Raw genomic sequence first — 17,910 nt, forward strand, 5'->3', positions numbered from 1 at the left:
TAGGAGATAGCATTGAACAGCTAAGCAGGAAGATTCACTGCTAAAACTTGTAATTTGACACAGCAGCTCTGACACTATGAAAATAAAGCATCTTTCACTGTTTTGGATACAGTTTTAAAGGGACACCATCAATTTTAAAAGCCCCCCACTTTTCTGTTTACCTATTTGTGCTGTAACACCTAAGATGGAACATTTTTCTTTTTTGAGTTTGTTTGTTTCACATTTGCAAGCATTTTATGTTGATTCACTTTTTATCCTCTATTGCTGACTGACCTAATCTTCTTTGCTTTTTACACATCCACAGCTGGGAAGAGATTTTTTTTTAAAGCAGAAAAACTGCCAGGGGGACTTAAGGTAAGGTGTAGTAACTGAAATGACTAGAGCTCTGCGAATTTGCCAGTATCGGCTTTTTAACTGTTGCTAGCAAATATTTATGGACTGCATAGCAGTACGGATGTGGATACATATTTTGTACCTTTCGGGGCTCTGACAGTAAGGCTGTGTCTAAACTACATCCCTTTTCTCGAAAAAGGGTTGTAAATTAAACACTTTAAAATTGCAAATGAAGCCCGAATTTAAATTTCACTCGCTACATTTGCATAATGGTGACTGCGGTTTTTTTCTAAACATGTTTTTTTTCCTGTAAAAATGAGTATAGGATCTTTCGAAAAAGGGTTTTAAATGATCCCCGTCTAAACAGCTGTATTTCTTTTGAAAAACCCCATTTTGAAAAAACTGTGGTCACCATTATGCAAATGAAGAATGGGAAATTTAAATCCTGGCTTCACATGCAGTTTCGAAGTGTGTAATTTACATCCCTTTTTTCGAGAAAAGGGATGTCGTCTAGACACAGTCTGAGGGTATGTCTACACTACATTCCTCTTTCGAGAGTGGAATGCAAATGCAGCCAAGCAAAATTGCAAATGAAGCGCGGTTTTGAATTTCCTATGCTTCATTTGCATAATGGCATCCAGGTGCTTTTTCGAAATACCCTATTTTGAAAGAACAAATGCAGTCTAGACAGGATTATTTAGAGAAAAAAACCCTTCTTTTAAAATAACCCTTACTCCTTAAAAAATTACATTTAAGGGTTATTTTGAAAGAATTTATCTAGCTTCTCTTTAAACTCTGTTATAGTTCTAGCCTTCACAGCCTCCTCTGGCAAGGAGTTTTAGAGGTTGACTATGCGCTGTATGAAGAAGAACTTTCGCTCATTAATTTTAAACCTGCTAATCATTAATTTCATTTGGTGTCCACTAGTCCTTATATTATGGGAATTAATGAATAATTTTTCTTTATTCACCCTCGCCACACCACTCATGATTTTATATACCTCTATCATATACCCCCTCAGCCTCCTCTTTTCCAAACTGAAAAGTTCCAGTCGCTTTAGCCTCTCCTCATATGGGACCTGTTCCAAACCCCTAATCATTTTAGTTGCCCTTTTCTGAACCCTTTCCAAGGCCAAAATATCTTTTTTGAGGTGAGGAGACCACATCTGTACACAGTACTCAAGATGTGGGCATATCATAGTTTTATACAGGGGCAGTAAGATATTCTGTGTCTTATTTTCTATCCCTTTCATAATAATTCCTAACATTCTATTTGCTTTGACTGCCGTAGCACACTGTGTGGACGTTTTCAGAGAACTATCCACGATAACTCCAAGATCTCTTTCCTGATTTGTCGTAGCCAAATTAGACCCCATCATATTATATGTATAGTTGGGGTTATTTTTTTCAGCGTGCATTACTTTACACTTATCCACGTTAAATATAATTTGCCATTTTGTTGCCCAATCACTCAGTTTTGTGAGATCTTTTTGAAGTTCTTCACAGTCTGCTTCTGTCTTGACTATCTTAAACAGTTTAGTATCATCTGCAAACTTTACTACCTCACTACTTGCCGCTTTCTCTAGATCATTTATGTATAAGTTGAATAGGATTGGTCCTAGGACTGACCCTTGGGGGACACCACGAGTTAACCCTCTCCATTCTGAAAATTTACCATTTATTCCTACCCTTTGTTTCCTGTCTTTTAACCAGTTCTCAATCCATGAAAGGACCTTCCCTCTTATCCCACAACAATGTAATTTACACAAGAGCCTTTGGTGAGGGACTTTGTCAAAGGCTTTCTGAAAATCTAAGTATACCATATCTACTGCTCAGGGATGTGAAAAACACACAAGTTACACTGACATAAGCACTCGAACACAGCGCTATGTTTATGGGAGGGCTTCTCGCACTGACATAGCTGCCACCACTCACAGGTGGTTATTGTGCTGATAGGAGAGCTCACTCCCATTGGCATGGAGCATCTTCACCAGATGTACAGTGGTTCACTAGCATTGGTACTGTTGCACCCCTACTGCATTATATGTATAAACATGGCTTAACCTTCCCCCCTGTGCTTAATTTATTAGATTTTAAATCTATGTCTTTTAGGAGGAAATGTTATCCAGTATCACTGAAAGCTCGGATTTACCTGCAACTTCTCTGTGTTTCATTCTTCCACCCATAGAACGGGTATAAGATTTCAGTACTTGACAGCACGGATATTGTACGATTATTGGTAGTAAAGAGACCTGGTTGCAAAATGGTTATTTTTTCCTGTGGAAAATAATTTTGTGGGAGAATTTTATTTTACTTATCTGAAAATTGAAAAAAAAATCCAGGAAGTAGACACTTTCTGCAAAACAAACCAAAAAATGTACAGGCAGTCCCTGGGTTACGTACAAGATAGGGACTGTAGGTTTGTTCTTAAGTTGAATCTGTATGTAAGTCAGAACTGGCATCCAGATTCAGCCGCTGCTGAAACTGACCAGCAGCTGACTACAGGAAGCCCGAGACAGAGTTGCTCTGCCCTGGGCTTCCTGGAATCAGCCGCTGATCAGTTTCAACAGGCTGAATCTGGAGGCCAGTTCTTACATACAGATTCAACTTAAGAACCCCAGGCGTCCCCAAGTCAGCTGCTGCTGAAACTGATCAGCGGCTGATTCCAGGAAGCCCGGGGCAGAGCTGCCCGTGTGCTCCGTGGCTTTGCTCTGCTTTGCTCCCCGTCTCCCTGGTCTGTTGGTCTCCAGCAGACCAGGGAAACAGAGAGCAAAGCCGCGGAACACGCCGGCAGCGGGACAGCCGCGGCGCGTCTGGGCTGTCCGCTGCCCGCATGCTCCGCGGCTTTGCTCCCCGTCTCCCTGGTCTGCTGGAGACCAGCAGACCAGGGAGACGGGGAGCAAAGCCCGCTGCTGGAGTCCTCAGAGGCTTTGCTTCCCGTCTCCCTGGTCTGCTTGTCTTCAGCAGACCAGGGAGACGGGCAGCAAACCCCGTTCGTAACTGCGGATCTGACATAAGTCGGATCCGCGTAACTCGGGGACTGCCTGTATTTGAAAACCCAGCTTTCTGTCAAAAAAGTTTTAATAGAAAAACGTTCAACTAGCTGTAGTAATAAAGTGTATCAGATGAAAACTGCTAAATAATTATAAAGTATTTAAAATACATAGTACAGTATTTATTATTGGCTTTAGGGAAATAAACTTTTCAGTTTAGCCATATAATTCCCCTTTGATAATATATCCCATACGCTAATTATTAAGAGCAGTGTTTAACCCCTGAATAAGTGAGTGTTGGCTTTGTTATTTAACTAAAACAATATTGCTTATCATTTATGATTGTGATTTAAAATTATATTTAGCACAATAGGTGTGTGTGGCATGTTAGATATAAATATACAATCCCTGTTTTGAGAGTTTTAACAGTGTGAATTATATTTAACATGATATGCAGGGGAGTATATGCACATTTTTCTTTTAATTTAAAGTTAAGGACAAAATCTATTCAATTGTTTTTGAGCTAGACAAATGGAACAGGCAATCAATGTCTCTCCCATTTAAAAAAAAAAGTTTTAAGATATTTTGTGCAGAAAAAAGCACATGGATAGACTTTTAGTCCTTGTTTGGTTTTGTGTTGGGACTCAGCCATGTGTCAGTGTGCATTTATCCTCTCTACTACCACAAGGACTAGAAACTAAATGAAATTTAGATTCTGCAGATGCTGATGGGTCCCCCAGAGAAAGTTGGCATACACCGTACCCCACCAGCAGCTCAATCCCTCATTTTTGCCCTCTCCTTCAACCCTCATCTTCATCCTTGCCCTACTGTGCATATGAAATTAATCCCTCCTAAGTTACTCAGCTGTAGTGAAATAGAAAGAAAAATGAAGCCAGGCACAGGAGCATTTTTCAAACTGACAAAACCACACTAATAGGGTTAAATGAATAAATGGACCAGCTAGAGAGATGATCAGTCAATTTCTATGCATGTAAAAAGCAGTGTAGTATTTCTATTTTAGAAAAAACAATTTCGGGTAAGACAAAGCTTTACGATGAAACTTTTCTTTCTTCTATCCCCCCTCCCCCCTTTTGCTGCTCATATTTCATGAAATTATTGTATGTAAGAAATACTACTTGGCTACGTCTAGACTGGCATGATTTTCCGGAAATGCTTTTAACGGAAATGCTTTTAAAACACTTTTTGTGGAAAAGCGTCTGTGGCCAATCTAGATGCGCTTTTGCGCAAAAAAGCCCCGATCGCCATTTTCACGATTGGGGCTTTTTTGCGGAAAACAAATCTGAGCTATCTACACTGGCCCTTTTGTGCAAAAGTTTTGCGCAAAAGGGACTTTTGCCCAAACGGGAGCAGCATAGTATTTCCGCAAAAAGCACTGATTTCTTACAGTAGGAAGTCAGTGCTTTTGCAGAAATTCAAGTGGCCAGTGTAGACAGCTGGCAAGTTTTTCTGGAAAAGCGGCTGATGTTTTCATAACTCATGAGCTTTTTTGACAAACTTTCAAAGTTTACTCAAAACTAAGTCTCAAATGTTGCTCTACTATACAGAATTTGATATGGGACAAGCATGCAGCATTACTGTGCTTTGAACAGTATTTTTTCTATGTTTGTTAAATCCAGAATTGATTCAGAAACTTTCCTAAAGGTTACCATTATCATGACCTTTCCCTTTTAAAACTTAAAAAACAACAAATAGTCCGGTAGCACTTTATAGACTAACAAAATTTGTTGTTTTTTTAAGTTTATCCAGTAGAGACTATTTGTTGTTTTTTAAGTTTATCCAGTAGAGACTAACTCGGCTACCCCCTGAGGCTTCTTTCCCTTTTTAGTCTACCATAGCCTGTGCAATCTTTAATTGACTTCAAATTGACTTAATTTTCATTGTATATAACTATAAATAATGCAATTACATTTTATCTAGAGATAAATATTATGTTAGGTCTTTTAAACTTATACTAACTTTAAAATCTAGTGTTAGGTGATATCTATGTCTCTAATAATGGTAAATAGGACTTTTGCACAGTTTGTTATTAGCTTGTGTCCTAAAGACTGCAGATATCAATGAATTCTTGTCATTGAGACCTAAATCGGAAAGAAATTAGAAGACTGAATTCATATTGGATAGAAAACAGGAAACTCTGATACTAATCCTAAAATGTGATTCATTACTGTAGTTATATATAAAAGAGCATATTCCCCCTGTTTGCAAAAAGTTCTTAAGAGGATTAGTTCTTAAAGGAAAAGTAAGACAAATCTTGTTAGAACAGAGGACTCTATTAAATAATAATACTTTAATTTGATTGGTTATGGATTAAATCTTTTTATCAAAGGATAAATTATTTAAATGCCTCCTTTGGAAAAGGAGGGATTAGTATAATACCATTTATTTAGGGACAAAGGTGGATAGATTAATAGTAGCTCTTTTAAGTAGCCCTTTAAAAAAACCTTCCTATTAACTGTTATTGCCTCTGATTTGTCCTGAGTGTTTACCATAAAAAAAAAGTCTAAAAAGTTCTGGTTGACCTCTCAGAATCCCAGGATATATTTTTAAAAGAGACTTCTAATTGTGAGTACCTTCCTTTTGTGAACCCCAGCATCAGGCATCTTGGCCTTGCTGAGCACCAGCAGTTGCACTTAGTCAATTAACAGAGTTTTAAGGCCAAAAGATATGGCTTTATGATCACTTTGGTTGCCAACCGAGGGGAGGTACATTTTCCCACTTTTAAATCATGGTAATAGTGGTGGCTGGTGTGCACCACATGTCATCCAGCTACATAACCCAGCTCGGCACCCATATGGAGACACCATACCGGGGTCAACCTCAGTGTTGGGCACACAGGGCCACCAACTGGGAGCAGAAGAGGCATGGGCCTTTAAATCACCACCAGAGCAGGTGCAGGCCAGGTAGCACTGATGGGTGGGCTGAGAAAGGTTAGCCCCCCAGCCTCACCCCTTCTGCCTGAGGACAACTCCCCTATACACCTCTGTCCTGAGCACCCCCCCTCACATTTCTTACAGATAGTGTCCTATCCAACCCCCCCCCCCCCTTCGGTGGCGTGGGTGAGCAGGGGGGCAGGCCGAGCCAAAAAGTTTGCGGGGTCCAAGGTGACATGTTGTGGCCGGCTGCACCGCGTGGCCAGACGTTTCCAGCCAGAGCAGTGAGGGAGCAGGGTGGGCAGGCACTAGGCCCTAGGCAACTGCATTGCTCATCTTGCCCTAAAGGGGGGAGAGTTGCCACAGGAGAGTACCTGTATGAAATGTAAGTGGCTTTCACCCCTAAGAAGAGTGTCACCTGCCCACGTTTCCCCCAATCCCCCCTTTTCCTGAGGCCGCTGGCCTGGCAGACCGGGCGAGGAGGCAGCACACGCTGCGCTGTGGGGCTCAGGGCACCCTCGTGCTTTGCCCCTCACACTGGCCCCCCACGTCGGTGTCCCAAGGCGGACAAACTAACGCCCTGTTCCCGGGGGTGGCACGACGAAGCTAAAGAGGAGAGTTGCCCGCCACGCCCCACGGAAAGGCGGACCAAGCCCCTTGCTCTCCAGTTCCCCTTCGCCTCTCAGCTGCCCCGCGCCTCGCTAGCTTCCCTCTCTCCGTACGCAGCAGCCTGTAGCACAGCGGGCAACTGCGGCCGCCCCTGCTGCTACGTGCCCCCTCACGGGACCCGGCTCTGGGGCGCTGCGAGGGCTGGGCTCGCTGTGCTAGCGCCCCGCGCTCCCGGCCTGCGGGGAGGGAAGCAAGCAGCGTCCCCGCCCCGTCCCCAGACCGGCAGACTGACGCTCCGCCTCCTTCTCGATGATGCAGCGGGGCCGGGAGAGGCGGTGTCTCGCCAGCAGCCCCAGCCGCGGGGGGAGGGAGGTAGCGCAACAGAAAAGGAAGCGACCTGCCCGGCCGGGAAGCCCTGCGCCCCATTCCAGCGCCTCGCTCCGCGAGCTGCTCCCCGCTGCACGCGGGCCATGGCTCGCCTCTGCCGGCTCCTGCTGCTCGGCCACTGGCTGGCCCTCGGCGGCGCCTTCAATCTGGACGTGGACGGCCGGGCTGTTTACTCCGGCTCGGAGGGGAGCTACTTCGGCTTCGCTGTGGATTTCTTCGCCCCCGACTCCTCCTCGTACGTATCGGGCGGGCAGCCGGGCTGGGAAGGGAGGGGGGGAAAGGGAGGGGTCGCCCGCTGCTGTCGGGGTGTCGCCGCCCGGGAACCCCTGGCCCGTTTCCGTGTGAGTCCTAGTAAGGGGCCGTTCCTGGTAGGATGACGAGATACCAAATTTGGGGTGGCGGATAATAGGCGCCTAGATAAGACAAAGCCCTGAATAGTGGGACTGTTCTTATGAAATCAGGACATCTGGGGGGACCCTTGACACAGGGAGCATTGTGGAAGGAACAAAGCCTCCATCCCGTTCTTTCCCCCTGATTCCCGAAACCGGGGAACATCCTGCTGGACTCTAGCTCCTGTCGCTAGACATGGATTGCTTTTCTGGCACTCTATGCCAGGCCTGTCTCTCTCCTCCTTGGGCTGTGGTTTTGAGGTTGGACAGATGTATTGTTTGTATGCATGTGTATCCCAAGCGTACAGTGTGAAAGAGTGAGGGCATGTGCAGTGATTGTCTTTTGGCTGCTTAAGTCACAACTGTGTAGCTGAAAGAAACTGTTCTTGAAACTCTGATCCATTTAAATGTGGGGAATTGTATCTAAGAACTTTGTCTTAGATACAAGGTAGAAAATTGATTCAGAAGTTAACACAGAAACAACAAGGACCAAAGTAAAAGCAACCTACCTGTGCATCTAAATTGACACTATAGCTTACTTTTTTTTAATTTTTACTTGTGAGAAAATTAGTACAACCAGCTTCTCTAAATTAAGCCTTTTAGAAGAAAACTGATGGCAGGCATAGGTGCAGGCCTGTTTGTTTTGAGCCGGATGGTTTTATACTATACTCATCATAGTTAAGGAGAGGAAAATAAAACTTTATGCTTCGACTGGCAACTGTTCTTAATAATATCGCAAGACTGTCATAATCATGGTAAATATTTATGTATGGAAATATTTATGTATGGCTTTATATGTGCATTCTTGCATACCAAACATTAAGTATCTTGCTTTCAGAATCTGCCAAATACCTCCCATGGCAGTTAGCAGAAGTATAGGATTTTTTCTGGAGACTTTCTCAGTGTAATCAGAATATTTTTGTTTCCCACTCCAGTGTTATGTATAATGCTCTTTGATTCCCTTGCTACAGTTCTTTGCAAAGGAGGATGTATTTCAATAGTAGAACTATATATTTTGTGAAATACATGGGGGATTCTAAAGGATAGAAAGTTTTGTTAGAGGTTGGTTTTTTTTATGTGCACTTCCTGAAGGCGTGAGATTTGCAAATGTTTAAGTCTGATTTTCCATGACATCTTAAAATATGGATTAAGAATGACATAGTTGGTGATTCACAAAAGTGTTTCATAGTTCTTATATTTACTGTGAGGCGTGCTCTGGCACCTTAAAGATTTAGGCTAAGTCTATGCTGGAGGTATGCTTGAAATAGTTATTCTGTGTCTTTTGAGCGCGCCCGTTATTTCTAAATACAACAGGTTCTCTATTCTGACGTCCCCGTAACCCTCATTCCACGAAGAGTAAGGGGAATTTCAGAATAGCGATTTATTTAGAAATAAGTGTTGTGTAGACCGCACCAAATTTTGAAAAAAGCTATTTTGAAATTGACTTGAAATAAGCTATGCAATTTGCATAGCTCACATTGCTTAGCATATTTCGAGCAGTGTAGTTGCATCCTTACAGAATTATTTGGGCATAATCTTTTGTGGGTAAAAAACGCTTTGTCAGATATATTCAATGCCACAGGACTCTTCATTGTTTTTGCAGATACAGACTAACACTGCTACTCCTCTAAGACTTAGCTGCTCTAAAATTGTCTCATTAAAATTAATTAATTTTATCTTTCTTAGGTGGGATATAGTTTTCCCCTTTTTGAGTCCTTCCATACCTCCAAAAATCAACATTAGATTTAGAAGACACATGTTGGATGATTTTTTCTCTCCATGTCTTGATTTTAGCAACTAAAATTTGTTTATAAAATTAGATAAATATTGAGTAACTCTTTTTGCAAAGTAATTTTTGTTTGCATTATTTGTTGCTCCATTTAAACAAGTTGCCCGGCCTTAACTTGTACATGTTGCAACATTTTTTGGTGCTTTTTTCTTTCTGCACGTTTTATGCTTTTGTCTTTTGTTGCACATCCTGTGGGTCAGCAAGTGTGGCTATAAAGCTCCGTAAACAAACAAGACATTTCTATTGTTTTCTGACATTAAAGGCCTGATACAACTCCCATTGAAGTCAATTATGGGTGATTTTCCCATTGTTTTTAATGGGAGTCAGAATGATTTTTAATGCTTTATTGTAGGTCCTGGTTTACTTTAGGTTTGTTTGCTTTTAACCTTTATGGTCACCTGGAAAATGACAAGCCAAATGAGAGAGATGTGACCAGCCTTTATGGGAATTCTTTTCCTTGTGTGTGTTTTTATTTTTATTTTTTTCACAGTACCTGTACAAGTTGTTTATATCTTTATGAAGTCAAAATTTGTACAAATGTGTACAGAAATTAAATCTCAGTACCGTAAATGTACCATCAGTTTAACATTAAGGATGTGACTAATTTCACTGAGTAGGACTATTCATAGATTCATAGAATACTAGGACTGGAAGGGACCTCGAGAGGTCATCGAGTCCAGTCCCCTGCCCTCATGGCAGGACCAAATACTGTCTAGACCAGTGGTCCCCAACGTGGTGCCCGCGGGCACCATGGTGCCCGTGGACGCTGTGGCGCCCGCCGGGCCATTTCTGTGTGCCCGCTGAATGATCGGGGCTGGCCTCTCCCCCGGGCGCATGGCGCATGGGCAGTGCCAGCTCCAGGCACGCGGCGTATGGGTGTTCCCGCCCCTGGGCACGCGGCACAGGAGCGGCGCTGGCCCCAGGCGCGTGGTATATGGGCCGCCCCACCCCTGGGCGTGCGGCACAGGAGTGGCGCTGGCCCCGGGAGTGCGGTGCATGGGTGGCCCCGGCACTGGGCACGCAGCGTATGGGTGGCCCTGCCTCTGGGCATGTGTGCGGCCCTGCCCCCAAGTGCTGGGCGCATGAGTGGCCCCGCCCCCTGGGCGCCTGGCAGCCCCAAAAGGTTGGGGACCACTGGTCTAGACCATCCCTAATAGACATTTATCTAACCTACTCTTAAATATCTCCACAGATGGAGATTCCACAACCTCCCTGGGCAGTTTATTCCAGTGTTTGACTACCCTGACAGTTAGGAACTTTTTCCTAATGTCCAACCTAAACCTGACTTGCTGCAGTTTAAGCCCATTGCTTCTTGTTCTATCCTCAGAGGCCAAGATGAACAAATTTTCTCCCTTCTCCTTATGACACCCTTTTAGATACCGGAGAACTGCTATCATGTCCTCCCTCAATCTTCTCTTTTCTAAACTCAACAAACCCAATTCTTTCAGCCTTCCTTCTTCGGTCATGTTCTCTAGGCCTTTAATCATTCTTGTTTCTCTTCTCTGAACCTTCCAGTTTCTCCACATCTTTCTTGAAATGTGGTGCTGATGTGTTGATTATTATATTAATGTGTTTGAAATTATAAACATATATAACTCTGCAGGATCAAGGTTTTATGTGCTGCTCTACCTTTTATACAAGGGACCTGGTCAGGTGTTTGCATTATCACTCTCTGAAACATTCAATGTGGTCACACATTCTATTCAGCTGAAAGTGTCTTAGCTGAAGCACAGGAGTTAACATCATATCCAAAGCCAACTGTTTTGTTAACCCTAAATTTCTGCTGTACATAGCTATTTGTCATGAAAGGAATATGTTAAGTAATCTAGCCAACCCTTTGACTGTATTTCTTTTGGTAATGTAAAACACTGGTGAAAGTATGCAGATACATTTATTAAGGTTTTAATGTATTTTTAACTTGCAAAGCATTTTTGCAGCATTTTTGTTACCCAATAAAACGCTATTGTTTGGAAAATAATTCATCTTGATTAGTTCCCAACATATGTTGCAGAGTGTCTGGCAGCAGTGAGAGCATTTACTTATTTTTTTTATAAACTGTGACAACTCATAGGATCATTATTACATTGTGGTTGTCAAACATAAATGCACAGCAAAACTAGTACAGGTTGGACCTCCTTGGTCTGGCACTCTCAGGACTTGACTGATCCCAGATGAGGAATTTTTCCAGGCAAAACACAATGTAATAATGAGTTGTGTCCTATGAGCTGTCACAGTTTACAATAAAAACTAAGTAAATGGTCAGTAGTTGGCTTCATAAAGCAGGGGAAGGCTGGGTCCTCTGGCATTTTAACGCCGCCAATAGGTATATGCCTGTCAGGAAAGACTCCTTGCTTGTAGCTTTCAGAAGAGCCCTGAAGATCTGAGTGTAATGCGGCTTCCATAATCAGACTACACTGATATCGCTGAAGCATCCCCAGTAATTTACAAGTGCCCTTTCTGTTGATGTACTCTGTGGCAAGGCAGTCGGGTGTCAGAATAGGGATGTGTGCCATCTATTGCCCCTGCAGTTTGGGAACCCCATTACTGCCAAGAGTCATGGCCCTGTGTACTAGGGATGTGAACAACTAGTTGATTATCCAATAAGCAAATGCTTATCCGATAGTCGACCTAATAGTTGCTTCCCTTGCCATGTGGAGCCCAGGGTCTGCCGCTTTGACATGCCGAATGCAGCCCGGAGCCAGGTGGGGGCTCCATGCAATGCTGCCACTTTGAAACACTGTGAGGAGCACAGGGCCAAAAGGGGACTACTTGAGTCCCCCGCTGGCCTTGAGCTTCCCACAGTGCTTTCGCCTTTGAAGTATAGTAATAGCCCTGGGGCTGTTGCTACACTTCAAAGGCAGAGGCGCCCTTATCGATTAATCAAATAGTTAATGCAAATTGCACCAACTATTCGATTAGCCATTTAATCTAAATTTAACATCCTTATTGTGTACCAGGAGAAGATTAATGACCCTGCACACTTCCACAGAGTCCTACCCCTATTCCCCTGCTCCCCGCAGTGGCTTTTTCCAGACCAAAATTATTTCTCATTGACCAGTTAGGAATTCAGCATTGTAGATTTCCACAGTGTGAATGTCACTTACTTCTCTGCTGTCCCTGCACTGCAGGGCTGGCCTCAACACACAGGCTGAGGAATGTGGCCTTGCACATCTGAAAGTTCTGCAGTCCAGGCTCATCGTGCCAAACCTACATAAAAATGCCAGCCCACCAGTCAGTGATCCCTTTTTTTCAGGCTCAGAACTGGCACACTACCATTTGCAGCTGCTCCGTGAACATCATCAGCAATCTTGGATTGGTTCTCACTATGTCTCCACTACAGTCTTTTCTCCAAGACAATCATCATGTTCTCCTGGGCTTTTCTTGAGGCTCTGCAAATACTGGCATGTCCTGTGCTTGTATTGCTCCTTACAGTAGTCCAGAGCTGTGCAGGCTCCATGATTCCATCCGATATGATGGACAGTGACAAGTCCCATGCATGTTCATGGGATTTTCAAAATAGAGATAAAAATTGTGGGCTAGAGATGGCATATTATGGGTTGGAGAAAATTGCATGATGGGAACTTTGACCCTGGAGTCACAAGTCATTTTGAGCCCACCGTGTATTATTAAAACTTTCTAAAAACCAGTACATTGCTGGACAGTAGTGAATTGTACACTGGGATACCTACCCAGGGTGCACCACATGCTGAATTGAAACAAGCACACCTTTGTCTCAACTGGTAAACTACATCGGGTACCTTTTAGTTTAATCTCTGACTGTCACCACCAATGCTATGATCTCTGCATAATGAAAACCAGAGACAGGAAAAACTGTGTCCAAAAGAATGAGCTTCTCCCAATGAGAGGTGCTTCTCTGATTTGGTTTTAGGGAAACAGCCATGAAGTTTGTGGGCTCTGAAGCTCTGTCCATTGAATGACAGGCACAAGTTGGCTCTAGTGGCAGCAAAGGTTTGGGGGGTGAGAGCTAGATAGATGTGTGTCTGTGATATAGTTGGGGGAAGAAAGGAGGACTCCCTTAACACATGTTGTGGAGAGATTGTGTAACCACTTTTTTGACAGATTACGCGCACTGCCAGTGTCATTTCTCTGGTTCACTGTCTGTTTTAGCTTCTTGGAAACTATAAATTTGAAAACCTTTGTGCATCCTATAGCGAAGTCCACCTCTGCATGCCAATATGTTGGTCTCCTGTCAAGGTGATGTATGGTGCCCACTGCCACCAATAGGACTTAGATATTCTGATAACATGTGGAAGAAAGGAAGAAACTGAACATTATTTGAGGGAGACTTCAAAGCTCACATCTTGCCTCTGTTGGGGGAAGAAAACCTCTGTTAGGTACCCTATGCTTTTAGCATAAAGTATTTGAAAAATACCTGTATGAATCAGATTTTACTTATGGCTGGATGGTGATTGGTGAATACCTTCCTTATGTTGGTGAAAAGGTTATTCACATCAGTAGACCAGGGCTGTGTCTACACTGGGCCACTTATTCCGGAAAATCAGCCGCTTTTCCGGAATAAGCTGCGAGCTGTCTACACTGGCCCTTGAATTTCCGGAAAAGCAACGATGCTCTACTGTACGAAATCAGCCGCTATTCCGGAAAAACTATTCTGCTCCCGCTCGGGCATAAGTCCTTATTCTGGAACACTGTTCCAGAAAAGGGTCAGTGTAGACAGCTCAGTAGTCTTTTCCGGAAAAAAGCCCCGATTGCAAAAATGGCGATCGGGGCTCTTTTCCGGAAAAGCGCGTCTACATTGGCCACAGATGCTTTTCCGGAAAAAGGGCTTTTCCGGAAAAGCAGCCTGCCAATGTAGACACTCCTTTTCTGGAAAAACTGAAAACGGAACAGTATTCCGTTTTAAGCATTTCCGGAAATTCATGCCAGTGTAGACACAGCCCTACTGTGTGGAATCAGTTTAAGTAGGACACTCTCCATCAGGTCCATAGAGATCCATCTTTTGGTCTCCTGAGTTGGATGTCCTGTGCGCTCTCCTGCCCCCACCCGAAGCCTCTGTGAGGCTCTGTGGCACCCGTGCACCCCTGCCGCAGACCCTGTGCCTCCTCTCTCCACACCTGAGCCCCGCAAGGCTGCACAGCTCACCCACATCCCCACCGAGCCCCTGCTGCTTGGCACAATCCCCTCCCCCACCTTCCTCCACATGAGCGCCCACAGCTCCTTGAAGTGAAAACAAACCCTGTAGGGGCCTGATCCAGAGCCTGTTGCAGTCAATTGAAGGAATCTCATTGGTTTCACTGGGCTTTGTATCAGGCTTTAAGTTTTGGGGATCCATTTATAATGTGACTGACTGGTCAGGAACGATTCTGCCTGATTTCAAAACATCAGGCCAGATTCTCTCAGCTACTATAAATCGCGGCAATCCCTTAACTATACGGATTTACCCCAGCTGAAAATCTGTTCCACCTGTGCAGCATTGAAGAAAGTTCACAAGAACAGTATTTTTACTTTCAAGTAAGCAGAGATGAGGCTGTTTGCTTAAGTGAAAGTTTAAAGAGTAGCAGTTCAAACAGAGAGACGACTAAGAAACCTGACCGGTGACTATGCCAGGGATATTCCCAACTGATGCTGAAGTTGATTCAGTTAACCAGTTTGCCTTCCATGGTGGAGATCTGAGTCAGTGAAAATGAATTGGGATTTCAAGATTGACTCTGCTCAAACAATGCTATCTAAAGCGGTCTAAAACTAAGTCTCTGCTATGGCTCTAACTGGTTGTAAAATTTATAAGAAAATGTTATCATAGAAAGGTCGTTGAGATTTGGAATCCTATGACATAGTAAGTGCTTACAAGTTTCTATAAGTGAGATATCCTGGGTATGTTGTCCTTTCTTATCCCTTTGTGAGAAGCATTCTTTTCTTACTTACATTTTAATTTTGGTTGCATGTACAGGCTAACCAACAAAGGGTCCCCATTGTGCTAGGCTTTGTACAAACATAGTGTAATAGTTTCTCTCCAGAAAAACTTATAATTTAAGTCGACCAGACAGACGTAGGGTGATGGGAGAAGGAGGGAACACAGTGGAGCAAACTGTGTCATGATAGCAAACAGCTAGTTGTCTTCCTTTACTTTCCCTTTATCAAGGAAGACAGAAAGAAACTAAGGGTATAGAGCAGGGACTTGCAAGGATGAAGGGTTCCAGATTTTTTTGCTCTGTTGCCTGAATCCCCAGAGCCCAAGGTAGCTGACCTAGGCCAGCCATGGCTATACCAACAAATCTTTTATACTTGTGTAGACATAGTACAGATGTTGGAAAATAGTTAATAATGTAACAGTGTAACCACTAACATTCTTAGCAGTTACATGCTGCAGGCCCTGAAGTATAAAGCTTATACTGCAGAGCCCTCAATGTGATGGCTAGCTTCCTGGGAGCAGGACCGGCAGCCAGATCCAGTTCATGCCAGGAGCAGGGTTACTAGAGTACTAGCTCCTAGCCCCATTCCGGGGACCTGCCTGCCACTGTGTGCTGCAGACTCTGACCCAGAGCCAGGGCAGTAGCCAGCTCCTGCCTGCTGGCCCCGGCTCCCAGAAACCAGCTTCCTGAAAGCGGGCCGTGAATCAGCATGTAACCATTATGGAAACCAATAAGCTCATGCTGATGGTTTAACTGTTTAAGCAGTTTTACACTCTTACATCCCTGAGATATATCCTGTGAGGATGAGGGAGGGCTGGAGTGAATAGTCAATCAACATAGGGCAGAAAAAGTTCAATAAAAACTGCCGAAAGAGCTCTGAATATCCAGAAGATGAGAGCTTTTGTAGCTTTTGCCCCTATAGGCTGGAATCTCTGACTGCTGGCTCCTCTGTGGAGCCCTCCTGAGCAGATAAGGAGGGAGGCAACCTTGCCTTGGTCGTAGGATCTGGCCCAGTGTTTTGAAATATCTCCTGCATCATCACCTGCCTGGTTTCTTAATCCTCTTAAATGTCATGTGTTTTATGGCATGCCAGGTTGAAGACATTGATACTGTACCACCCAGCTTTGGCAGTTATCATGTGTGTCTCTCTCAAACAAATGAAGTTGATGGTATGTTTATGGGTGGGTGGTCTCTGCTGCATAGTTCTGGGCATGGGGGTTACTGGAAGAAGGGATTGCTCCAGCTGGTGGCAGACCCTGTTTTGACTGTTTCTGTTCCTGTTGGCTGGAGTCTCTGGCTTTGACAAATAAATACGTATTTGACACACATAATAGGAAAACAGAACTATTTCATGCCTACTTTGCCTCAGTTGTCCCACTAAAAATATTTGACTGGATAACTAGTGAAGTTTCCAAGAGTAAGGGATACAATAAGTATGAATAAGTAAAGAACACATCAGAGATCTGACTAATTTGAATGAATTCAAGTCAATGAGGCCTGATGCTTTTCACCTGAGGGTGCTGTGGGAATTAGGTGAAGAAAACTTGGAATCATTTGCAATAATATTTGCAAACTCATAAATGACAGGAGAAGCCCTGGAGAAGGGCTAATGTAGGACCCATCTGAGAAAAGGGGAAGCCAGGAAAGGACCAGTCTGCCTCCTCCTGATACGCTACAAGATGTATATAACATGCAGTATGAGAATACTGTACCTGAAAGAGAAAAGGATAATTATTAGCAGCCATTGTAGATTTACTAAGAGCAAATCTTGCTAACCCAGATGGATTTCTTTCTTTGATAGAGTAACTGGTTTGCTAGATGAGGAAATGTGGTGGACCTAATGTTTTTGGACATTAACGAGACTTTTGGCACAGTCCCATTTGGCATTCTGATAAGTAATCTGGAGAAAGGTGGGCTTGGTGGAACTACCCTTATGTGGATAAATAGTTGATGAAACAGCTGCAAACAAAGAATAACTTTCACTGAAATGTTGTCAGATGGGAGAGAGGTTTAAAATGGGGTTCCACAGGAATCTGTTCTGGGTCTGGTGTTCATTAATGACCTGGATGTAGGACTAGAGAATAAACTGATCATGTTTGCAGATGACCAAAAGCTAGTAGGGTTACAGACACTTTGAGAAGCTAGAATTAAAAGACTTGATTTACACTACCAGAGGCCTTTGATCTAAGACCGTGTTTCTCAACCTTTTTTATAAAGTACCCCTTTTAAAAAATATTAAAAGTACCTCCAGTACCTACAGTTTTCAGACACACACATTTTTTTTCTACCATTGCAACACATTTGTTTAAACAACTTAATTGTAGCTGAGCAGGTGATGAAATTTTGGGGTGTAAAAGTACAACAATAATAAAGCGCTATAAAACTTAAAACAAAAATTCAGTTTTCTCCAAATTTCAGTTGTTGATGTTCCCCCCCAGACTTCTCTTAAGTACTCCTAAGGGTACTCTACCACTGCTTGAGAAACACTGATCTAAGATACACAATGACTAATGTAACAGAAGTGGAAGTACTTAGATCTGCTTACCTTATGGTCCCTTCTAACCCCATGTTACTATGAGTCTATGACAAACTTTTAATAAGCATTCCTTTCTTCATTGATAGTAGCACTTTT

At 43.4% G+C, this 17,910-nt stretch overlaps 1 protein-coding gene across 1 annotated transcript in view; it reads left to right on the plus strand.

The window, feature by feature from the left end:
* The first annotated feature begins 7,132 nt into the window (after positions 1-7,132).
* Positions 7,133-17,910, plus strand: part of ITGAV (integrin subunit alpha V) — a 97,046-nt gene continuing 86,268 nt past the window's right edge. Inside the window, exon 1 of the mRNA XM_075933763.1 lies at positions 7,133-7,447. Coding sequence (XP_075789878.1) covers positions 7,296-7,447 — 152 coding nt within the window. The 5' untranslated portion in view covers positions 7,133-7,295. The remainder of the gene's footprint in view (positions 7,448-17,910) is intronic.

Source organism: Pelodiscus sinensis, chromosome 7 (genome assembly GCF_049634645.1).
Source record: "Pelodiscus sinensis isolate JC-2024 chromosome 7, ASM4963464v1, whole genome shotgun sequence".
NCBI classification, from domain to species: Eukaryota; Metazoa; Chordata; order Testudines; family Trionychidae; genus Pelodiscus; species Pelodiscus sinensis.